The sequence below is a fragment of the Balaenoptera acutorostrata genome, chromosome 3, assembly GCF_949987535.1.
Source record: "Balaenoptera acutorostrata chromosome 3, mBalAcu1.1, whole genome shotgun sequence".
Lineage (NCBI taxonomy): Eukaryota > Metazoa > Chordata > Mammalia > Artiodactyla > Balaenopteridae > Balaenoptera > Balaenoptera acutorostrata.
Genome location: NC_080066.1, coordinates 88,051,428 through 88,076,274, shown reverse-complemented (window position 1 = coordinate 88,076,274; position 24,847 = coordinate 88,051,428). Strand labels below are relative to the sequence as shown.

Genomic DNA, 24,847 nt, shown 5'->3' with positions numbered 1-24,847 from the left:
ATGGGGTTGATTTCACACAAAACACACTGGAATTGGTAAATCCAAAAGACTGTTCTCCTTTACTTTGGAATAAACTAAAACAACTCTGTTTTAGACAAAATATACTGAAATATTATGAAGGCATGTCTTTGGGGGTTAAAGAGTGCACGGATCATACAGTGTGGTCACTTAAGAATCAAAATTCATTTTTTTAAAAACCAAAACAGATCCAACATAATCACCCACTTTATTTGTCGCATTTCACTCCAAATGATGTTTATCTACCTCCAAAAATTAGGCCTATCTTCAAAAAAGGAAGATTTTGGGGCTTCCCTGGTGGCGCAGTGGTTGAGAATCTGCCTGCCAATGCAGGGGACACGGGTTCGAGCCCTGGTCTGGGAAGATCCCACATGCCGCGGAGCAACTAGGCCCGTGAGCCACAATTACTGAGCCTGCGTGTCTGGAGCCTGTGCTCCACAACAAGAGAGGCCGCGATAGTGAGAGGCCCGCGCACCGCGATGAAGAGTGGCCCCCGCTCGCCGCAACTAGAGAAAGCCCTCACACAGAAACGAAGACCCAACACAGCCATAAATAAATAAATAAATAAATAAATAAATAAATAAACCCAAAAGTTTAAAAAAAAAAAGGAAGATTTGGTGCCATTTAAGATACTTAAAACCGTTTGCCAGAGGTATCTATAATGTTGAGCAAGACAGTAATGGGTAGAATGAGTGTATGACTTCCACCACTGTTTCAAAAAAAAAATAACTCCTTGTTTTATGGGCCATTTGGTGTATATACTATAGATTTTATCTGGTAAGTCCATTTTTAAAAAATGTGTGTGTGTGCCTCTGGAAGGAATTAGTAACTGGCTTAGCCAGTTGAATCCACTGGTCGGACAACTTTGGCACGCACATCTGCTAAGAATTCACTGAGATAACCATTTAGGTACGTGGCGATCAAACTTCAAAGTTCTTAAGAATTAACTGGGATGCTGGTTAAAAATGCAGATTCCTGGGACTGTTTTTGAGATTTTGATTCTATAGGTCTGCAGTTTAACAGCCTCCCGGCTGATTCTGAAGCAGATCAGTTCAAGGACCACACAGCGGATTAGAACTTCTACTTGAACTCACTGCACAGTATGGCTGGTTCTGTACTCTACATCTTCAACCAGATGGTCGTATCAGTGGATGCTAAGGAATTAGGTCACCTGCTCCTAGCAGCTACGGTAGGGAAGGCTACACTACCTGCACATTTGATGATGTTCCGTTCGGCGAGAAATTTGTATTCAACTTAGTCAACAGGCTGGGAAAGATATTTGGTATAATCCTCTCCTGTCCGCTCTGTCCCCTTTATCCTGGCTCTCTCCTCCTCACGGGAAGGGCTTTCACCAGAGGGCGTCTGGAGGTCCTGAACATCTTTGCTCACATGACCCCCTGCACACATGGGTGGTGATAAGTGACCTGCATTCTCTCCCATCCGGCGGCCTGGATGCTGAGAAGCCTAGTCCGTCTGCCCCTCGAAATGTATTCATGCTCTAGGCAGTGGTTCTCAACCTTGGCTGCACACGGGGGAAACACAGGGGAGCTTTAACAAACCCTGATGACTGGGTCTCATCTCCAGACATTCTGATCTAATGGGTGAGGGTGGGACTACTGGGAGTTTTGAAAGGTCCCTCAAGTGCTTCCAACAGAGCTAAGTCAGGTTGAGCATCTCTGCATAGCAGTAGTCAGCAGGCCTTTTTATACAGGACCAGAGAGCGAAAACGCTAGGCTTTTAGAGCCATACAGACTGTCGCAACAACTCAGCTCTGCAGTTGTAGCTTGAACAGCAGCCACAGACGATACATAAACGAATGGGCATGCCTGTGTGCCAGAAACACTTATGGGCACAAATGTGAAGTCCATGTAATTTCCACATGTCACAAAATATTCTTCTTTGATATTTTCCCCCCAACCGTTTAAAAAAGTCAAACACCGGGCTTCCCTGGTGGTGCAGTGGTTGAGAATCTGCCTGCCAATGCAGGGAACACGGGTTCGAGCCCTGGTCTGGGAACATCCCACATGCCGCGGAGCAACTGGGCCCGTGAGCCACAACTACTGAGCCTGCGCGTCTGGAGCCTGTGCTCCGCAACAAGAGAGGCCGCGATAGTGAGAGGCCCGCGCACCGCGATGAAGAGTGGCCCCGCTTGCCATAACTAGAGAAAGCCCTCACACAGAAACGAAACCCAACACAGCCATAAATAAATAAATAAATAAATAAACAAATACTTTAGAGGAAAAAAAAAAAAGTCAAAAACCATTCTTGGCTCAAAAGGTGGCAAAATCAAAATCAGGTAGCAGGTGGTTTGCTGACCCTTCTTCTGGAGCAAACCAGAAAGGAATGTAAGAGGCCTTGGGGTCACAGTCGGCTATTAGCTTGTACATGGCAGAAAAACCATTAGAACACAACCTTTTAATCTTCACAGACAAAGATTATTTATACGTATTTTGGACTTGGTCTTGCTAAGTATCTTGGTACAGGAAGTTGGGTTTTATAAGAGATGAGTCTTCTACTGTATAAATATAAGGATTATGGAACTTCTTCTACATACTGTTAATTATCATCTTCCATTCTTTGTTTCTCCTACCAGCATTCAGTGAAGGGAGAGGGGAACTGACATTCTTCTTCTTTTTTTTTATATCAACTAAGCTTCATTAAGTGACATGATATCATGTGCATGATACAGTACAAAGTGCTTGCAGGAATACAGAAATAAACAAAAGTGTAAAATTACTATAAATAATTGTTAAAAGGGAAAAAAGTGGAGCACTTTAATTTATCTATAACTCTTCTATGATAATAGAATGAAGAAAGGCTCAATGAAGAAAAACTCATTGCAGTGGGCTCTGCAATCAGACAGCCAGAATTCAAAATCTAGCAGTCTCCTATAAGCTCGGTCATGTTGAGCAAGTTCTTAAAGCTTTCTATGTCTCAATTTCTTAAATTTATAAAGTGGGAATAATAATAGTGCTTTGAACAATGCTTCAGTAAATGTTAGCCATTATTATTGCTTTATCCTTAAAATGTCTGTCTGCTTTGAGAACTGGGTCTAACCTGCTTTTTACAATACCTAGTACCCAGCAGCGTACTCTATGGTTATAACTGGAATGTTATAAATAATATGTTGTAGAAGAGGTCCAATTATGTCTATTATGCAAGTAGTAATAATGGATAGTTCACATTTCTATAAAGGCAGAATGCTTATCTGATTTTCTTTAGATACCCCATTGCACCTGCCTTGGATACATTGAATGTTCAATATGTAAATGTTTAGACAGCTCTATGGCACTGAAACAAAGTATGATCCTTGTCCCCCTGTATAACCCAGATCCCCCTTCAGAACAAAGGTACTCATTGCCCCTGTTGCTGGAGTGTTCACTGCTAATGGCTCACAGCTGAGTTCCTTCCCCAGAACTTGTCCTCTCCTTAAGGCAGTTACCTAGCCCACAGATTATGTCCCTCCCCGGAGGCAGCAGGCACCAATGACAAGTCAATACGGGGTTTGAAGGCCTGGTCCCTTTACCCACAAGATCTGCTGAAGCTTTTGTTGAGACAGCATCAGTATTCAAGCCTCCTCGCCCGCCCCACCAGGTCTAGTCCTGTATCCCTCACTCCCTCACGTGTTGGTCTTGAGACACTTCCCAGCAAACCTTTTGCATTTGACTCTCCATCTCAGAGTCTGTTTCTAGATCCAGCCTAAGTCCTGCTAATGAGCTGCCACCAGAATTACGCTACTTTACTTTGGCTTAAACACTTAACTAGAAGATGTCTTTCCTTTTTAAGAATCTGCGTTGTCACAGCTGACAGTGAAAGAAAATCAGAGAAAATCCTCGTAAGTGGCTCAGATGATCCAGATCAAAAAAATCCACCCTCTTATTAATCAAACATACGTGAAAATGCACATTTTCCTAGAGCAGGTGCAGCTCTCACAGGCTCCAACTCATGTTTAAGAAAAGGGGTCAGAGCCTGCATTTATTCCATTAGGCATTTCACAGTTTTCCTAAGGAGAATCCTGACAGGAAATGGAACACATCTGCCTGGCAGGTGGAGAGACATGCCAACTGTCCTGTATTTCCTTTGGCCACACAGCTCTCTTTTCATCAAAGAAAAGTCTTTCAGGCTGAGATTAGTTTTTAATGAATTTTGAGTGCTTCCCATTTAGTTCACTCTTCCTAAAAGGAACTGTAACATTGATTTTTCTGGAGATATGTGTATATATATACATACATACATATATCAGAATTAAAACTCGCTGCTCTGGTATTCCCTAGGCTTTGCCCTTTTCCTTTCTTAAAAGCAAAAATAACCTCCAGATGCTCTTTGGGATTTTCTGGGGATCCACCTTTTCAAAAACAAGGGATTTCCATATGATCCGTGGTCCAACTAGAGAACTCATTTTGAAACCACTGATAGGGTTCCCTTACACCTGTGGTTCTCAAAGTGTGGCCCCCAGACCAGCGGCATAAGCGACACCAGGAACCTTGTCAGACACGCAAATTCTTGAATTCAAAACTCTGGGAGTGGGGCCCAACACTGTGTTTTAACAAGCCCTGCAGGTGATTGATTCTCTCGTGTGCTGAAGTTTGAGAACCACTGTCTGACACAATTTTTTTTCCTTAGTAGAGATCAGAAAAGGATACTAAAAGTATCCTCACCTACATACTTTTGAGCATCTTTATGAAGGCCCTTCCAGAGAGAACTCACAAACAAGGGATGTGGTATCTTGAACCTAGGACAAATTCTAACCTGAGGTTTGGATGTTTCCTTATTCTGTCACTTCTGGCTTTCAGCATTTCCCTGAGTTTTGTTCCTTAGAATTCTCTCATTTTGACTGAGGAATAGTACACAAGAGTCAGGCAGACCTGATTACTGGTTCCACCACTTATTAACTTGCTAGGGGAATTCCATAATTTCTCTAAGTCTCAGTATCCTCATGCGCAAAATAGGATTACTAGTAATATCTTTTATAAATGTTACCTTTTATGATGCTGACTGTAGCTATTAATTAATAATAAACTGCTCTGTAGACTGCTTGCTAAAAGTTGAAAACCATGTTTGAATCCCTGAACTAGAAAGAGGTTGAAGTACAGCCAGTTCCCTGGGATCAAGAAATCCTTCTCTTCATCTGAATCAACTCCTTGGACCCCAAGGCTCTCTGAATCAAACTGAGTATCTTCAGTGAATTTATTTTCATTCCTTTGTTCAACAATGTATACGAATGGGGTCCATGTGCCAGATGCTCTACCGTGGAGCCAGGGACCTGACCCAATTGTCTAAGAGCTCCTCATTCTGGAATTTGGTCTAGTTCAGGATGCCAGATACCATGTTTGTAGAATGTCTAGGTCTTTTCTGCTTTTCTCTGACTACCAGCAGTGACCATGGAGCCTTCAAGACCTCCGGAGTCATCTAAAGATCTGTGATCTAGGCCTGAAAAGCCATGAAACCTCTCTGTTAACCAATAAATATTTATTGATCCAACTATGCCCCAGTCACTGTGGCTCTGCAACCTACCAGGCCCATGGAATAGGCTTCCAGGGAGAACCTTAAGGCCCAAAGATGATGGACGATGAAGCCCTTGCGATTGACTGCCCCACTGAAAAAGGACCATAGGCACCCAAGGCCTTCTAGGCCAGACACACTCTGGGGCCCACTCTGGACTTTTTCAGGAAGCGCCTATACAACCACAGCATTGGTGTTTCCAGGAGCAATGGTTCAAAAGGCCTATTCTATTGCACTGTTAAATGATTCATAGCAGGAGCTGACCACTATGTCCATTAAAATCAAAATTAGAAACCCCGTTTCTTGGTCCTGGAGACATTTACACAGAGTCTAGTTGAACATGCTTGGGGTGTTACAAACATTCAGTACTGACTTCTAAAGGAAACCGAAGAGGGCCACAAAAGGGAGATACCAGAAAGTATTCTCAACTGACTGTGCATGGTAGAGAAGGCCTGGGGGAAAAAAATCACTGGAAAAAAGCTATTTCATTTAGTAATTGAAGCTAAAAATACTGGGGTCACCCCCAAATGCATACGCTTTAACATTCACGCATTTTAAGCTCTGAATTAATTTGTTTCTCCTCAAACTCTTGAGGCCATCCACTATAATCCATACTTAGACATGGACAGATAGCTAACTCTTCTCACTTAGGTCAGTGAATGTGTGTATATTGCCTGTTAGAGAGAGAGAGTGTATGTGTGTGTGTGTTCATACAATAATATCAGCAAATCTGTAAGTTTCTATAGATTCATATGGATAAATTAGCAGGCCCTGATTTCAGCTGCAACATATTTTTAGAAACCATTTCATAAAGTGGATCACATTTGCCATGGAAAAAATACTGTAATTGGGAGTTTCATTCCTGACCAAGGATTTCTCAGCAAATCAAATATAGACGCTGTAAACAGCCTGTTGTAGAACAAAACTAATGACCATTTTATAAACCTCTATAAATATCTCAAAAACACTAAAACAATGCCCTACATCCTATAAAAAAGGCATAAACATATACAATACCTATACATGTAGTTTCAAAGTTTCTTGAAATATCCAAACACCACTTAAACATACAGCTCAATTGAATTATGCTCAAAAATTAATGCACTAACTATAATAACTTCAAACATTTGACTAACAATTTTGCAACCCTTAGATTTTAGTGAAGCATTTGGGGGATGATTTATATATTCCCAATTTTTTTTTTTTTAAAGGTGTTCGAAGAAATCGATCTATTGTGTTCTTTTCCCTTTGAGGTAGGAATCCATTTTTTACTGCGTTTACTAGTGCTGTTTTTACAAGTTGTTTTTTCCTCCTCCCAGCAAATGCCCTTCTCAATATATGAGTGTTACAGAACTACCATATTGCCACAATGCAGCTCTGTCCTGGCCAAAGATGAGTGGCTCAGGATTAGGCCCCAATCACCATCCTACCTAGGAATTTGATATTTGGAACTGAGAAAACCAGAGACGGGGAGGCTCTGCACTCCTGCTGCTGAGGCCTTGGCAGCCCTGACCCTATCCTTCTATTGGTTTGATTGTTCACTGTTCCTCAGCTTCCATGAGCTGCCCCAATATCCTTTCAAGAATCCCCCTTTTGGCTTAAGCTAGGCAGAGTCATCTTCTGCTACTTAAAGCCAAAAGACTCTCAATAAATATACCTATGGCAAGTAGATGCACTTAAAATTATTTCTGCCACCTTAAAGCTCAGGTCAAAGCAAGTACTGGTCATACTTAATGACCTAGAAAATGTGCATAATAAATGATAAAAACACATCACAAATTAATAAGCACCATATAATCTCACTTTAGTTTCCAAACATATGACTGGAAAAACCTTATACCAAACTGTTACTCTTGATTACCTCCAGTGATCTGTCTGTTTCTTCTTTTCTTTTACCCTACTTCCCAATTTCCACAATAAGCCACATTTAATTTTTATAATCAGAAAGAAATAGTGAAAAAGTGTTAAGAATTAGATGTTCCACAGAGACCTGACATCAGCGATGGTAATGGTCATAGCCGTGCTGTTCTCTCAGTTAGAAGTGATTTTTAAAGACAACTTAGGGGAATTCTCTGGCTGTCCAGTGGTTAGGACTCTGTGCTTCCACTGCAGGGGGCCTGGGTTCAATCCCTGGTCAGGGAACTAAGATCCCGCAAGCCGAGAAGCGGAGCCAAAAAAAAAATGTGGATAAAGATGACTCAGGCTTGCCTTTACTGCCTGAATTGTCTCCCAGCATCTTAGTCTATTCACAGCTATAAGAGCAGTTACTTAGCTTCAAACCAAAGCAATGTCACTAGGAAACATTAAGTGCTGTAGGGACAGGATTTGGTTTAAGAGTACCTGGGTTTGAGCCCAGCAGAAGAGCTGTGTGGTCTTGGGATGGTCACTTACCTTCTCTGAGCCTCAGCTTCCCCATGCTCAAAATGGGGAATTACAGTGCCTTCCTCTCAGGGTGATTGTGTGGTTCATAAGAGAACATGAATGTAAAAGCCCTGGGCAAGCGAAACAAATGTCAGCTGTTGTTAACTACTCTCGCCTCTTGTCCTGCAGCAGCCCGCTCGGCCAGCGTGGTTTTTGGTTGGGCTTCCCTGTCAAGAAATTAGAAGAGGCCACTATGCACTCCTTCCCTAATACTCTCAGCTGTGGAACCTGCTAGACAATAGGCCCTGATGCTTCAGTTGTCCTTCTCTTACTGGCTTTGCACCTTTTCAGCAAAATAAACAGACAACATTGAATACTTCAAAAATATAACTCATCTAGTAACTGACACTTTTTAAAAATTGTGGTAAAACATACATACATAAAATTTACCATTTTAACCATTTTTAAGTGTACAATTCAGTGGCATTAAGTATTGATACATTCACATTGTTGTGCAATCAGCACCACCATCCATCTCCAGAACTTTTTCACCTTCCCAAATTGAAACTCTGTATCGATTAAGCACTAACTCCCTCGCCTTATAACCCCTGGCAACCACCATTCTGCTTTCTATCTCTGGATCTGACTACTCTAGGCACTTCATATAAATGAAATCATACAGTATTGGTCTTTTTGTGACTGACTTAATTACTTAGCACAATGTCCTCAAGGCCTGCAGTGTGCTGAATGTTTGTGTCTCCCCAAAATTTGTGTGTTGAAATCCTAACCTCCCAAAGGTGATGGTACTAGTAAGTGGGGCTTTGGGGAGGTAATTAGGTCATGAGGGTGGGGCCCTCATAAAGGAGATTAGTGCTCTTATAAAAGAGGTACCACAGAGCTCCCTAGCCCCTTCTGCAATGTGAGGATACAATAAGTCTGTGATCCAGAAAACGGCCCTCACCCGACCATGATGGCACCTTGATCTCAGATATCCCAACTCCAGAGCAGTAAGAAATAAATATCTGTTGTTTATAAGCTACCCAATCTATGGTATTTCGTTATAGCAGCCCAAATGCACTAAGACAAGGTTAATCCATGTTGTAGCATGTATCAGAATTTCCTTTTTTTCAGCTTTACTGAGGTATAATTGACAAATAAAGTCATAATATAGTTAAAGTGTACAACATGATAGTTTGACAGATGTGTCCATTGTGAAAGAATTCCCAAAATCAAGTTAACTAGCACATGCATCAGCTCACACATTTGCCTTTTTTTTTTTTTTTTTTTTTGGTGAGAATACTTAAAATCTACTCTCTTAGCAAATTTCAATACAGTATTATCAACTATAGTCACTATGTTATGCATTAGATCATCAGACCTTAATCATCTTATAACTGAAAGTTTGTTCCCTTTAACCAATATCTCTCTATTTCCCCACCTGCCCTCCAGCCCTTGGCAACCACCATTCTACTTTCTGTTGCTATGAGCTGGACTTTTTCAAAAAAGATTCCACGTATAAGTGATATCATGTAGTATTTATCTTTCTCTGTCTGGCTTATTTCACTTAGCATAATGCCCTCCAGGTTCATCTGTGTTGTCACAACTGGCAGTATTTCTTTCTTTTTTAAGGTTAATATTCCATTGTATGTATATACCATGTTTTGTTTATCCATTCATCCATCAGTGGATACTTGGGTTGCTTCCACCTTTTGAGTTTGTGAATAATACCACTATGAACATGTGTGTACAAATATCTGTCTGAATACATGCTTTCAATTCTTTTAGATACATACACAGAAGTGGAATTGTTCAATCATATGGTAATACTATTTTTAATTTTTTAGGAACTGCCATATTGTTTTCCACAGCAACTGCACCATTTTACATCACCACCAGCAATGCACAAGAGTTCCAATTTCTCCACAACCTTGCCAACCTTTATTTTCTAGTTGTTTGTTGTGTTGGGGTTTTTTTTTTTTTTTTTTTTTTTTAATATTTATTTATTTATTTGGCTGTGTTGGATCTTTGTTTCTGTGCGAGGGCTTTCTCTAGTTGCAGCAAGCGGGAGCCACTCTTCATCGCGGTGCGCAGGCCTCTCATTATCGCGGCCTCTCCTATTGCAGAGCACAGGCTCCAGACGCGCAGGCTCAGTAGCTGTGGCTCACGGGCCCAGTTGCTCCGCGGCATATGGGATCCTCCCAGACCAGGGCTCGAACCCGTGTCCCCCGCATTGGCAGGCAGACTCTCAACCACTGCGCCACCAGGGAAGCCCTGGGGTTTTTTTTAATAATAGCCATTCTAATGAGTGTGAAGTACTATTTCGTGGTGGTTTTTATTTGCATTTCCCTAATGATTAGTGGTGTTAAGCATCTTTTCATGTGCTTATTGTCCATTTGTGTGTCTTCTTTGGAGAAATGTCTATTCAAGTCCTTTGCCCAGTTTTTAATAGGGTTGTTTGGTTTCCCGTTGTTGAGTTGCAGGAGTTCTTTACATATTTTGAATATTAATTCCTTATCAGATATATGACTTAAAAAATATTTTTTCCATTCTGTGGGTTGCCTTAGTAACTGTACTTCTTGGCCTCACCTGTGCTCATTCAAATAGTAACTGCACCTGCATGTGAGAGACATTGTGCTAATGACTCTAAGGAAAAGGTGCCCTTGACTTTCACACCCTCTCTCTGTGGGTTTGACTCTGTCATGCTATCAGAATCCTTCCCAACTGCTTGGGAACTTTTTTTTTTAAAATAAATTTATTTATTTATTTTTGGCTGCATTGGGTCTTCATTGCTGCACGTGGGCTTTCTCTAGTTGTGGTGAGCAGGGGCTACTCTTCGTTGCGGTGCGCAGGCTTCTCATTGCGGTGGCTTCTCTTGTTGCGGAGCACAGGCTCTAGGCGCGCAAGCTCAGTAGTTGTGGCTCACGGGCTCTAGAGCACAGGCTCAGTAGTTGTGGCGCATGGGCTTAGCTGCTCCGCGGCATGTGGGATCTTCCCGGACCAGGGCTCAAACCCGTGTCCCCTGCATTGGCAGGCGGATTCTTAACCACTGCGCCACTAGGGAAGTCCCAGCTTGGGAATTTTTTTAAATTATTGTATCTTTGAAGACTTCTAAAAGGAATTTAATTGGCTATTTCATCTCAGATACCTGAGAAGCGAGATCTCAGTCCTAACGAGGTTGTGAGGAACCGGGAGCAGCACAGCTTGAAGCTAGCAGAGGTGGTCACTGTGCACACATTCAGACACACGCCACACAAAACCTCCATGAGGGCTCCCTGACGTCCCCACGTGTGTGGGAAGAAGTATGTCCACTCACACCGGTGCCTGCCGAGGAGGATTTGACTGTTATGTGTTGTAACTGTTCTCACCAGCTGATAAAGGTCATAAGCCTTGACCCTGGGACCCCAGTCCCTTTTTGGGGCCTTTACATTCCTTCCTGACCAATGAACAATGAAACTTGTTTTATCCAACCACGAACATTCTCCCTCAGCAAGTGCTCGTTTTCAAATTTTAGCATGACCACTATGAACTAGAACTGTAACATTCTTGATTTTTTTTTTTCTCCTTGCCACTCTTCTCAGTAAATGTCTTCTCTGGGGGGTTGGTCCCTTGCCTGGCAAGTTAATAAACTCGGCCCTTTATCCCCGCTCTGGTGTCTTTACTTTGCATGCCATGTGAGCTGCAATCCCACACTTCACTGCATGGTCTCCTCACAGGTCAACACAGAACCCACACACCAGATGCCGGACAGTTACTCCAAGTTTTACACTGATACACACACTTATCCATGCATAGCTGCAATCAATCTCATTCATACATTCCTCAGGAAAGTTACATAAATGCCAGCCTATTTTCAAACAAATTGATATCTTAATTTAGCCACCTAGCATGCAGATATTTGACCTCTACAGTATACTTAATACTTTCCCTCCTGATATTCACATTTCTTATAAAGCTCATCCACAGGACTTTAGGTAAATGTTCAGCTGCATCTTGGATCTGCTTTGCATCTAATAGTTGCTAACACACACAGACACACACACACACACACACAGACACACACACACACAGAAGTATTCATTTGTCTCTGAAGAGCTGCCTTTAATGTCCTGTTGAAGCCAAAGAATCAAAATTTCAAGACAGTGAATTAAATTTGCAGAATCAGTGCTCAGGAGCAATAACATTCCAAACAGGAAACTACTCCAATTACAACATCCTCTGAATTATGATCTCTGCTTCCTTGCTGCTTTACCTACTACCAATCACCCAAACAGCCTGCTTACTGTCTACAGCAGCAGTTGCAAAAAACACTACTCAGGGTTTTCTTCCCCCAGGGAATGGAATGGGGCAGATCCCTTATGATCAGCTAGAGAAAATGAATCTGAAGCCAGGACCCCAAAAAGAAGCACTCACCACTCGTTCTCTAACCACTCCCCATTTCCTTCATAGACCCCCACCCCCAAAGGGGTGGCCATCACAGGAATGAAGCTAATAACTCACCAAGAATTGCTGCTTCCCAGCTGTCCTGGAGCCTGGCATGGACAGATCCTGTGCTGGGTGTTTTGCGCTTAGCCTGGCTGATTTTATTACCATGTATGAGTTACAAATGTAAGGCAATAAATACAGGAAGAGGACAGTGTAGTAAGACAATGATCTGGAGGTTCCTCTCACCAGCAGTGTGCCCTGCCCTTGGGGTAAATTATGTCCTGTGGTGATGAACTAAATGTTCCCTTTATGAAGTTCTGTTCTTCAGGGTTGAAAACCAAGCCCTGTCCCACCAGCTCCACTTATTGCATTTACCCTGACGTATAATTTATTCCTCCTTCAGTATCAGAGGCAGTTTCCCACCAAGACACAAAGAGGCATCCTTAGTGGGAAAGGGAAGATTTTTTTCTTCTTTGCATGATGTGGATGCTTATGCAAGGGAGGGAGTGGGCTTTAGGTTTTAGTGACATGATTTCTTGTGTGTGTGTGTGTGTGTGTGTGTGTGTGTGTGTGTTTCAGATCAAATGAGGTTTTTGTTTTCTTATCTTTGTTTTAAAAATCATGATGAATGGTAATTAGATTTATCATGGTGATCAATTTGAGATGTATAGAAATATCAAATCACTATGTTGTATACCATAAATTAACATAATGTTGTAGGTCAATTATACTGCAAAAGCAAACAAACAAACTCATTAAAAAGTTCAGATTTGTGGATACAAGAGGCTGAAGGTGGAGGGAGGGGAATTAGAGGAAGGGAGTCAAAGGTAAAAACTTCCAGTTATAAGATAAGTAAGTACTAGGGATCTGATGTACAACATGATAAATATAATTAACACTGCTGAGTGTTATATATGGAAGTTGTTAAGAGAGCAAATACTGAGTTCTCATCATAAGAAAAACGTTGTTTTATATTTCTTTAATTTTGTATCTATATGAGATGATGAATGTCCAGTAAATTTATTGTGATAATCATTTCATGATATGTGTAAGTCAGATCATTATGCTGTACACCTTAAACTTATACAGTGCTGTATATCAATTATATCTCAATAAAACTCAAAGACAAAAATAAAAATAAAGAAATTATGAAAGAATAATCTTAAGAAATTAAAGAAAGAACAGCATAAAATAAACTTAAAAAGGAGGAAAGATATAATGAAGATAAAGAGGAAATAAATGAATTAGAAAGCCAAACACCAAGTAGATTTGAATAATAAAAACTAAACCTGGTTCTTTCAAAAGAGCAATAAAATAAACAAACCTCTGGCAAATCTGATTTTAAAAGATCACACAAACAAAACAGAAATGTTGAAGAGAGCATAATCATATATATAGAGGCTATGTGAAAATTAGATGAGAATACTATGGCCAACATTATGTGACAAATTTGAAAAATCAAGATAAAATGCCCAACTTTTGGGGTAAAATCACCCCAAAATTATCTTACCAAAGGATAAAAAAATTTGAAAAGACGAATGAAAAAGAAGATTTGACAATGGAGGTAAAAATCTAACAAGCTCAGAGAGTTGTTTGGGCTAGTTCCAAAGACTTTTATAGTAGCAGATAATTCCAACATTGTTTAAATTGCGGCAGAGCACAGAAAATATGGAAAGGTTCTGAAATCATTCTTTTGAGGCTAACCTATTTCTGAAACCAAAATTTCATATGTATAGTTCAAAAAAGAAAACTCACTTAAAATAAGGATGCAAAAATTTGAAATAAAATATTACCAAGTTGTATGTAACTGTTACCTATGATGACATGACAATTAAGAAGGGTTTACAGCAGGAATTCAATGATTGTTCCATATTATAAAACTTATTAATGCAGTTCTCTACAATAATAAATTAAAGGGAAAAGTATCATTTAACCATCATGACATATTAAAATAGTGGCAAAGAGCAAAATTTCTTAATCCTGGAGCCTTAACCTGAAGTTCCATCTTCACATCTATTAGCTGTGTGACCTTGGGCAAGTTACTAAATCTAAATTTCATCTCCTCGTTAGTAGAATGAGAGTTTTTAATAGAGATAATCTTAGCAAAAGTTTTGAGTTCCCACTTCCCCCCAAAAATTAAAAAATAAAAATCATGTTGAGAACATTTTTATAGGAGAGAGGAATGACTATGTCATCCTTAGTATGATTTTCATTTTCCCCTTCTCTTATTTCCTTTTGATATTGTTTTCCAGACATTCTGAAGACAACCATCACCATGAGCCTTTGTCTTCCTAATCATCTTGTTTCTCTTTTCTATCAGGAAAAACCTCCTCCTTTGCCCTTTCGCATGAACACTAGATTACTAAATATGAAGATGTGGTCCTAAATCAGTCAAGTGGGTAAATGCCTGGGTGAGAATTAGTGGATAAATCTGGAGTCAAAGAAGTGTGATGAGAGCTTTGGAAAGGGTGTAATCCACGGAACCGCCGACAAAGTACATGGCCTCCTTGTCCTTTTCTTTTTCTCTGCTCTGAGTATTCTCTGTGTTCTAGAGGTCCTATGGATTCAGCCCTCAAACAATTGGCAGAAAGGTCCCTCATAGTGAGAAGAATTTGACTCCATCTTTCTCCTCTGTTTCAAACACTGACCCAACTGTTGTATCTTAACCATGGCTCCTCCTTTATTATCAGGAACCTCATGTTGCCGTCTCTCTATTAACTGGAACAATGTACTAACTAGTAGAGAGATGGTAAGATTAATTAACATAGGTAGGACATCAGCCTGAATACACCTGTTTGTATGCGTAGTGGCAATTAGCTACACTAGTTTATCAGCAGTCACACCTGATTAATCTTCTGCTTGATGGTAAATGTCAGGAGATACCTGTGGTCACACAAAATAAAGTTATTTCTTATAGAATTCTAACTGGTCCATTGAATTTTTTTTCTTGGGTTAAGTAGGATTATGAGTTAAATGAAACTTTGTGAATATGTGAAATTCAAATTGTAAACTATTTGAAACCTGATTCAACAGTTATATATTATAACATCTAAGGCAATTGGTAATAAAGCAACTTGAATAGTGGCTGAATGTGAAAATATATGTAAGTTGAGAAAAGAAAGGAGAAGGAGATAAAGAAGGAAAAATTAAGAGAAGGAAGAAGAGTAAATATTTGCGAAGTAGGGTGGGAATTAGAGGTTTATGGAAAGTGAGCCACCCTCAAGCTTCCACAAATCTGCCCAGAGCACAATTTGCCATGCCTGAATCTCATACAGACACATCTACAAGGAATAATATCCAGGTACTATGCCAGACACCTTCCCTTGGACGTGTACATTAGTCATGAACCGAATCTTCATGGCAGAGAAAGAAATAATCTTTTACCATTTACTAAACAGTAGGAAAATACAGACTGACAAATTCATAAAGATGTTTTAAAAATAGAAATTAGGAAGTTAGGATTAACATATACACACTACTATATATAAAATAAATAATCAACAAGGACCTACCGTATAGCACAGGGAACTCTACTCAATACTCTGTAATAACCTATATGGGAAAAGAATCTGAAAAAGAATAGATACATGTATATGTATAACTAAATCACTTTGCTGTACACCTGAAACTAACACAACATTGTAAATCAACTATACTCCAATATAAAATAGAAATTAAAAAAATAAAATAAAAAATAAAAACAGATAGTAACAAAAAATAGATACATGGCTGGGAGGGAGGATATCAACTAGTATATGCTTCTTCTGCAGAACAATCTAGCAATACAGATCTAAAGCCTTCAAAATATTTATATTGTTTGACCTAGTAATAAACCTTGAAGACATTACGCTAAATGAAATAAATTAGTCACACAAAAAAACAAACACTATATAACCCTACTTATATGAGGTACCTACAGTAGTCATAGTCAGAGAGACAGAAAGTGGAATGGTGATTGCCAGGGGCTGGGGGAGAAGGGAATAAGAAGTTATTATTTAATATACAAAGTTTCCATTCGAAAAGATGAAAAAGTTCTGGAGAGGGATGGTGGTGGTGTTTGCACAACAAGATGAATGCACTTAATGCCACTGAACTGGACACTTAAAAATGGTTAAAATGGTAAAGTTTCTGTTATACGTATTTTACCACAATTAAAAAATCGTCTGAATATTTAGCAACAGGAAAATGGTCAACGTGGGAGAAACAGTAGCAAATATTTTCCAGATTTTTCTACAAAAATCACTGTAAGCACATGTAAGGAAGAAAAGATCAGAAGGTTAGTCCAAAGCACAAAATGTTAGTAGACATTACTTCCAGGTGAGATTATGAGTGATTTTCTTTTTCATATTTATCTGTATTTTCTAAATGTTCTAAGTAAATATACAGTATGTTTATAACTAGATAATAAAATAAAATTTAAAAGCCCACCTACTACATCTCTATCCTCTTACCCTGCTTTATTACTATAGTAATGGCACTTATTACTACCTGAAAGTATGTTGTCTCTTTATTTGTTTCCTTGCCATAGTCTGTTTCCCCAGGTAGAATGTAAGTTCTCTGAGGTCAGAGGCATCTGCATCCTTTATTCTTGAAGAGTTTCAGGCACTTAATGAGCACTCCATAAATATTCGAGTGAAGGAGAATGAGTCAAAATGAATGGATGAGGGAATGAACAGAACATCAGTCATCCTCAAGTATGGACAGCGGCATTCCTTTCTCCTGTATCCCCACTCCAGGCACCTGGGGTAGCGACCCTCTTCCTCCCACCTGTAACCAGCTCAGGAATGGAGGAGGGGCTTTCTCCAGATTAAGCATCATCAGAATGAAACAAAACCTGAAATGTGTCCAAATTAGGGCTAAGAGAGTAGGAAGTAATCTAGAAACCCTCTCGCTTAAAGGATAGTTGAAGGGCCTGAGAATGTGAAAGAGAAGGCTTAAAAGGGAGGGAAGATGTAGCCATTTCCAAATCCTGGAAAGTAGTCAGGTGGAGTCATGCATTTATTCCATAAATATCCATTGAGCCCCTTCCGGGTGCCAAGGACTGAAATAGGCACCAAGAATACAGAAAAAAAAAAAAGAATTAGATTTCATCTGTTTAACTCTTGAGGGAATACCAAGGATTGGTGAGAAATTTGGAAAGACAGATTTGAATGCATTGTAAACAAAAGAGTCCACAATAGCATTTCTTAAAGATCATTTCATGGAACCCCAGAGATACATGGAATGTTCATTTATGTTACATAAAAAAAGAATTCTGGGGCCAAATAAATTTAGAAAATCTCAAGATGAAGTTAGCGCTTTTTAAACTATAGCACACGACTTCTCAGGGTCTTTAATACTGTACATCATTGTAAACTGTGACTCTCCTAAAGGGCGTATGATTCCTTTCCCCAAACCTTTTGGTCAAGAGGACAATTTTTCAAGGCCTCGGACTTCCACAGGATGAGCCTTAGGAAAAGTTATCCTCGCTTCATAATGAGAACACTCACCTGTGGAAACGGGGGCCTGCGACCACGGGTGCAGACAGGCACCGCAGCTTGCCCCTGAGACACACACTGGTACCACACACCGCAGATGCCCAAGTCTTCATCCTGAGTCACTCCTGTAAATCCAGTCCTCTCGCCTCATCCCCCTCACCTCACAATTTTCCCAGTTACCAGTCTCAGCACTCAATTATTCCCCTTTCCATCCTTGCTTTGAACCTGGCCTTAAAGAACCATGCCTTGTGTTTCTGCTTCTGACTTGTGCTCTGCGTAACAATGATTCTGGTTCTTTCCCTAAGCTGCCGGGGGCCACCCTGGGTAAGGCTCCCCGGGTTCAACTCTTTCATCCAGCTCACCTTACATGGAGGAGGGAGACCCAGACAAGGAGTAAGAGTTTCTTGTGTCAGGGATGCCATAAATGGGGAGAGCTTGGGTATGCTGACGTGGAAAGTTTTTCCCTGTTCTTATTTTCGGCTACTTCTTCGACAGGTCTGAGATTCTGTAACGTCCTATTTCTAGACATTATTTTAAATACATTTAGTATCTGGGAAACCAGCTATTTCTCTGACTGCATCATCTTGTCAGTTCTCATATGAAATGCAGATGCCCCGCCACACAACTGAGAAATCTTTCACGTGATGAGGCAAAGATACTCATCGAAGGTCACTGGGCTTTGGTGTACCTTCCAGCCATATGAATAAAAACCCACGATGCCTTTGAAGCCTTGCATGAAATTCCTGTGGGGAGAAACTCTTGTGACTTTAGACTATAGTCCTCAAAGTCTGTCCCATTTTTGTTCTCTTACCTTGTAACTTGGGTTCTCATGCCAAAATCCAGTGACCTCATTGATTGCAGCACCTCAATACAGCCCATGTACTGGAATAAGAAAAGAAAAAAAATGAACAAGTAGGAAAAAATAGCACAAAGATAGCTCTTAGCTTCAGAGTGATTTCCTGGGAAACACCTTAAATCAGCTCCTGATATCAAATGACATTCGCACACTCAGCCTGCCATTGATATTTCTGGCCATTAATGGATACATGCCTTCAACTGCGGTTCAGTTATAAAACATCAGCTGAATCCAAAATATGATATCAGGAATACAGCTGTCATCCCTGACAAATATGAGCTCAGAGGTTAAGAGCTTGGGCTCTGGGGCCAGACCATGTGAATCTGTATCCTGGCTCTGCCAGTTGTTAGTTATGGAACCCCGGCAAGTTACTCAACTTCTCTGCATCTCAGGTTTGTCACGGTAACATGGGGATACAATCAGAATTGTCGTGAGAGTAAAATTATTTCCTACAGGTGTTCTAAGAGCAGTGCCTGATACATTCATGTGCTCAAAGATCAGAGGAAGCAAAACTAAACGTAATACAGGAATATCACATCTTCTAGGGAGATAAAATAAGCTTATAAGTGCAGATAATACAGGACAGTAATATAGGAAGATCTTATTTTTTTTTTTTTTTGCAAGATCATTTATTTATTCAGAGGGTTCAAGGGGAAAAAAAGTCATGTCCTACACCGGGAATGAGTACATTTAGCTTGAACATGGAGTATTGGAAAAGGCATGGAGACTTATAAAGCTAAAAGACGGTTTATATTTAATGTGGCAGCAACGGGAGCCATCAGGCTGCTGGAAAGAGAGTGATGGGATCGTCTGTCTTTGAGGAGCTTTACGTCAGCAGCAGTATGAAGGTGGGCTCATGGCGAAGAAAAAGGGACGATGCTCCTTTCGAGAGGGAAGTAATGACAGCTTACACTGAGGAGGGACGGTGGCAGTAGGAAGGAGGGGACAGATTCAAGTGACATCACGGAAATAGATACTACACCATTCGGCAGTTGATTTGATCTAGAGAATAAGAGAGAAGGATGAGTCAAGAATGACTCAGATGTTTCCAGCCAGGGTAGCAGAGGGAACAGTGATTCCATTAACAGAAACAGGAAAGCCAGGAGAGGGGAAGATGGGTTGGTTTAGGACCCACTGACTGAAAGACACTGGTGGGGTATCCAGGAAATAACAAGCTGATAGTTGAACACTGGATTCTGGAATCGTGCAGAGGCATTACGTGTAGGGACTTAGTAGTCTTCTGTGTAGCTTTGCCAGGTGAGGCAGTGGGAGTAATCCTCTTAGCAGAGCCTCAGTTGACGAGGGAGAGTGTTTCTCTGAGAATGAGCTCGGAAATGTTATGAGAGCCAAGTGGTCTGATTGAAAGTGATCTGTAGGCTCCTTGGAAAAGATCTGCTTCCTGTTTAGCTTTTCTCTGGAAGCCTTGCAGCCTCCCTCTGCTTGTGCAAAGATGGCAGGAGCTGGGGGTGCCTCCCCAGATACTTGCAGTATTTCTCAGCGAATTCTACAGATTTCACATCCTAAGAGGAGGTCAGTGCACCAACTGTTGCCTAGAGCCTCGTGCAGGGGAAAGCGTGCTGGCCAGGACAATTACCTGGCCATTCTCAGCCAGATTCCTGTTCGTCACATTCCTCCTGGGGGGGTCTAGTATTGACAAAAAAATTTTTTAATATTTTATTCTGTCCCAATCACATTTAACATCCCAAGGCTTGAGTACCTCAAGGAAGTAAGCGATGTCTAGAGATTTCTGTTCAATAAACCATTAGACATATTAGGAAAGGAAAGCTAGATGTAGCACGGTATTAAGCCCATCTCAAAACTGTCATGAAAGGAGATTGCAAGGGTCCAAGCTCCATGTCGAGAGTGGATTGAAAAGAAAGTTTTCCTATCCTCACTGGCTGCTCTGGCTTTTCCTGCCTTTCCGTGTCTCCTCCCATTCCAGAACTTAGCACCTGCTCCCCTATTTCCTGCATCCCTCAACCTGGAAAGAATGGACTCCCCACACAGGTTGGGGAACAGGTCTAGGCTATACCTCCAACCCCGCCAGGAAGCCTTGTTGGTGCAGAGGTGGGTGTCATCTTTCCCTTCAGCTGTAAATTTACAATTTAAGACCAGGTGATACAGCCTATCCAGGTACGGTTTTTGAAAATGTGACGAAGCACCTCCAGTTTTCACACTCAGCCAGAGTGATTTTTAAGAAATGAATATCAGGCCATGTCCCGCCATTGCTTAAAACCTCTGGCATTTATTATCAGAACAAACTTATTGCCAAAAACACTTAAACGCTGTGTTTTCTGACCCTTGTTTACCCCTCCAACTCCATCTGTGTCACTCTGCCCCTGTGCACTTTGCTGCCACATTGGCTTTCCTTCTATTCCTCAAATACACCCAACACTTGCCAGATACAAGGCCTTTGCACTTGCTGTTCCATTGTCAGCTCTGCCTAGCTCTTCCCCCACTGCTCTGCAGGACTAACTCCTTTTTGTCCTTCAGGTTTTAATTCAAATGTCACTGCCTCAGAGGCCCCCTCCTGTCACCCTTCATCACAGTTCCTCATTTGTCATTTCATGCCACTATCAGGTTTACTTGTCAATTTGCTTGTTTATTACCTGTCTTCATTCCCTTGGCCATAAGCACCATAAGAGTAAGGCCCATGATCACCATGGTATTTCCAACACCTGGAACAGCGCCTGGGCCACAGCGAACTCTATAGATTTTGCATCCAACGAATACTGGATGAAAGAGTGGAGAAAGCTTCTACTGTTCAGCTCCAACATGAGCTTTAAAATGAGCAGGGGGAGGTGAAGGTCTGACCGTTCTCCCCATCCTGGGGGATGAGTCAGGAGTACAGAACTGAGGACTCAGAAAGAGACTCAAGGGGAAGGTGGGGAGAATGGGCCCAACTCCCCAGGTGTTCCAGGGGTGGGGAGAGCCCTGAGCGATAAAGTTGATGGTGGGGACTCTCACAGGGGAGGAGAGTAGGCTGCGGATCTGAACAGGGCGGGGAGAAAGAGGCAAAAAAATGTCAGCTGGGACAGAAACGCTCCAAGGCTGATGAAGCTCAACAGCCACGTGTGGGAGGGTGTCAGATGGTGCAGTCCTCAGCCCAGTGAAGTGCAGCACCAATGGTGGGATTCTGGTTAACAATGAGGAGAGGGGATTTTAGTAGAGAGTGGGAGAGGAGGACGGGGAGGAGGGGAATTTTCCAAGGTTTTGTTCTTTTTTTTTTTTTTAATTTATTTATTTATGGCTGTGTTGGGTCTTCGTCTCTGTGCGAGGGCTTTCTCTAGTTGCGGCAAGCAGGGGCCACTCTTCATCGCGGTGCGCGGGCTTCTCACTATTGCAGCCTCTCGTTGTGGAGCACAGGCTCCAGACACACAGACTCAGTAATTGTGGCTCACGGGCCCAGCCGCTCCACGGTATGTGGGATCTTCCCAGACCAGGGCTCGAACCCGTGTCCCCTGCATTGGCAGGCAGATTCTCAACCACTGCGCCACCAGGGAAGCCCCACGGTTTTGTTCTTAATCACGCTTCATGGCGATAACCACCTCATCCCCTTCCTTCTAAGGCAGCCCCAGGCGTTGCTTCCGATCCCCTCCCCTTCCTTGAAACCTGTTTTGCTTCACACGCTCGTCTGTCAGCAGTGGCACACCTTCTGCCAACCTCCCTGTGATAAACGTGAGTCATAGCCTGAGGTGATCGTGACCACGAGCACGTTCCCCATCGACCCTGGGCACGTGAGGAAGAAGCCACTCTGGGCAACGTGAAGGGAGAAAATCAATGCCTGATTTTTTCCACAACGACCCTGAAGCCCAGATGCAGCTGGTCTTCCCTTTGACTGACTCCGTCCATTCCACTCCGAAACCATCGCTGTGAGGAAGGAGGGAGAGGGCAGTGCATGAAAAGAATCTGTCTGCATCTTCATTCAGTACCTGATGACTGCACAAGCGGAAAGTGGCTGAAGGTCCAGGCCCGAGGGAGGAGGAGTTTAGTTTGTTGATTTCAGGATAGACTAGGGATGATAGTACCTCCCGTTCATTTATTAAATGTAGATCTGCATAAGACGTGCTCTCTGTTCTTAAGAAACCCAGCCCCATGAGGACAGGCCAACCATGAAAGAGATGATTTATCTTTTCTTTCTATGAGGTTAGTCATTGTTAATTCCATTAAACAGACGATGAAATTAAGGCCTTTTTAAGGGAAGTGGCTGGCTCGGTTTCATGTATTCAGTGAGACTGAATCAGGGCTTATTCTGGAGGCCACAGCCCGTTTCTGGGAACCTTTGTGTGAGCCTTGTGGAACAGGAAAAGCAAAAAGAAAAAGAGTCATCAGCTGCTCGCACTGACTCTTCCTTTGGTCTTCCCAGGTGTGTAAGAAGGTAACGGGCCTGGGGACCACATGGTAAGAGCAGGCATGAATCCACGCTCTTCCGGGGCCTGCAGGAGGCGGCACATGAGGCAGAAGACACTCCCTAGTTCCTGACCCTGCGAAGAGGAGAGGACACTGAAGACCTTTATTAGAGGCATCCAGGAGTGGTGAGAATGTGGCGACACTCAGACAACCTTCCCATTCAGCACCTGACGGACGGCTCACCTAGCTCCCCGGCTCACGCACTCCCTTCGTGCCCCAAGGCAGTCATAATATTTTTGTACTGCCTGAGCTTCAGCCACTTGCTTCCAGGGAAGAGATGAACAGCCTATTCATGGCCTGTGTATCTTGGGTTTTGCATTCCAGAGAAGAAATGACTGCGGTTTCCAGAGAAAAGGAATGAGAGCTAACTTATGGGAAATTTTCACCTGACTCTTACAGAATGATGACTTCAAATGACCTAAAGAAAAAGGATATATATTCTTATATCCTCAGAAAAAAATGTCTGCAGGATACATAAGACACGGTTAACAGTGGTTACCTCTGGGAATGGGAGAGAGGCAGCCTTTTACTTTTTACTTTACATTTTTGTATTGCTTATGTTTGAAAATAAGTAGATGGTATTATTTTAGAGTTTAAAAATTAAATAAGGCCTACCACTTAACCTCTTGGGATCACAATTTATAAATTACTAAGTAGGGTTAAATCCCTTTTTTTCAATGGCATATTCCCTTCCTTAGAACGTGCCTGTCCCTGTGCTAGGAGAATGGGGGAATATTGTTCAAGAGAAGGTTAAAGGCATTGGCCCTGCACTTAATAAGATGGGAAGGAATGACACTTTGAAACAATCAGAACACTGAAGAAAAGTATATCAAATATGATATGACAAGGGTCTGACCTTCATGCAATAAATGTTCAACAATGGTAGAGGCCACCAATGTGGCCCGAAGACACCGCAGGATTTTTCTGCCACCTCTAAATAACATTTAGTCTTTCCCATTTAAAAAAAAAAAAGTGGGGGGAATGGGGAGAGGACATTCTCTTCATAACCTTGAGACATTGTCTCCACTTCTTTACTTTCCATTCATGCTTCAACCCACTACAGTAGTTTCTGGTCTCAAGACTCTACTGAAACTCCCTGAGCAAACCAATGATCTCGTCCACTGTGACCTGTTCTGGTCTCCAATTCACCTATCCAGAGCATCTGCCATTGCTGACCTCTAGCCACCCCCTTCTCTTTCCTTGGAGCGTCTCTCCTTCATTTTCTTGAGAGTATTCTCTGGTTCCCCATCTTTATCCTCTGACTCTTCCTTCTCTGTCTCCTTTGCTGCTTCCTTTCCCCCCCCCCCGTCTTTTCTTTAAACAATGTCCCTTCTCCCGTCACTCTATACCATTGGTTCTTAACTCTGACTGCATATTAAAACCGCCAGGGAAGCTTAGAAAATTCTGGTTCCCGAGTTCTACTCCAATCCAATAAAATCAATCTCTACCATGTATACTCCTTTGCCTTCACTTATTACCTGGATGTTGATGGCACACAGATTTTCAACCCAAGCTCTCTCCCATGTTCCAGATCTGTATAATCACAGGAATATTCCACTTGCATCTCAAATTCAACAAGTCCAAATTATTCCTCTACTTTCATTTCTGATCTCAACCAATGGTATCACCATCTACCTCTCTATACAAACTGGAAAACGCCAACTCTTCCCTTTCTTTCAAACCCCTCATCCAACCAGGGGCCAAGTTCCATCAATTCAATCACCTCTCACATCTGCCCTCTCTTCTCCCCTCAGCTCCACACACTGCCCCAAATTTTACCACCCTAGTTTAGGCACACTCT

General features: G+C 41.8%; 1 protein-coding gene across 2 annotated transcripts in view; it reads right to left on the bottom strand.

Moving 5' to 3' along the window:
• SHC4 (SHC adaptor protein 4) overlaps positions 1–24,847 on the bottom strand; it is a 132,629-nt gene that overhangs the window by 72,179 nt on the left and 35,603 nt on the right. The window contains exons 2-3 of one of the 2 annotated variants that reach the window (XM_057543942.1): positions 18,592–18,662; positions 15,816–15,872 (exon numbers count right to left, since the gene is read on the bottom strand). In XM_057543942.1, coding sequence (XP_057399925.1) covers positions 15,816–15,872; positions 18,592–18,662 — 128 coding nt within the window. The remainder of the gene's footprint in view (positions 1–15,815; positions 15,873–18,591; positions 18,663–24,847) is intronic. The other variant, XM_007170441.2, reaches the window with a different exon arrangement.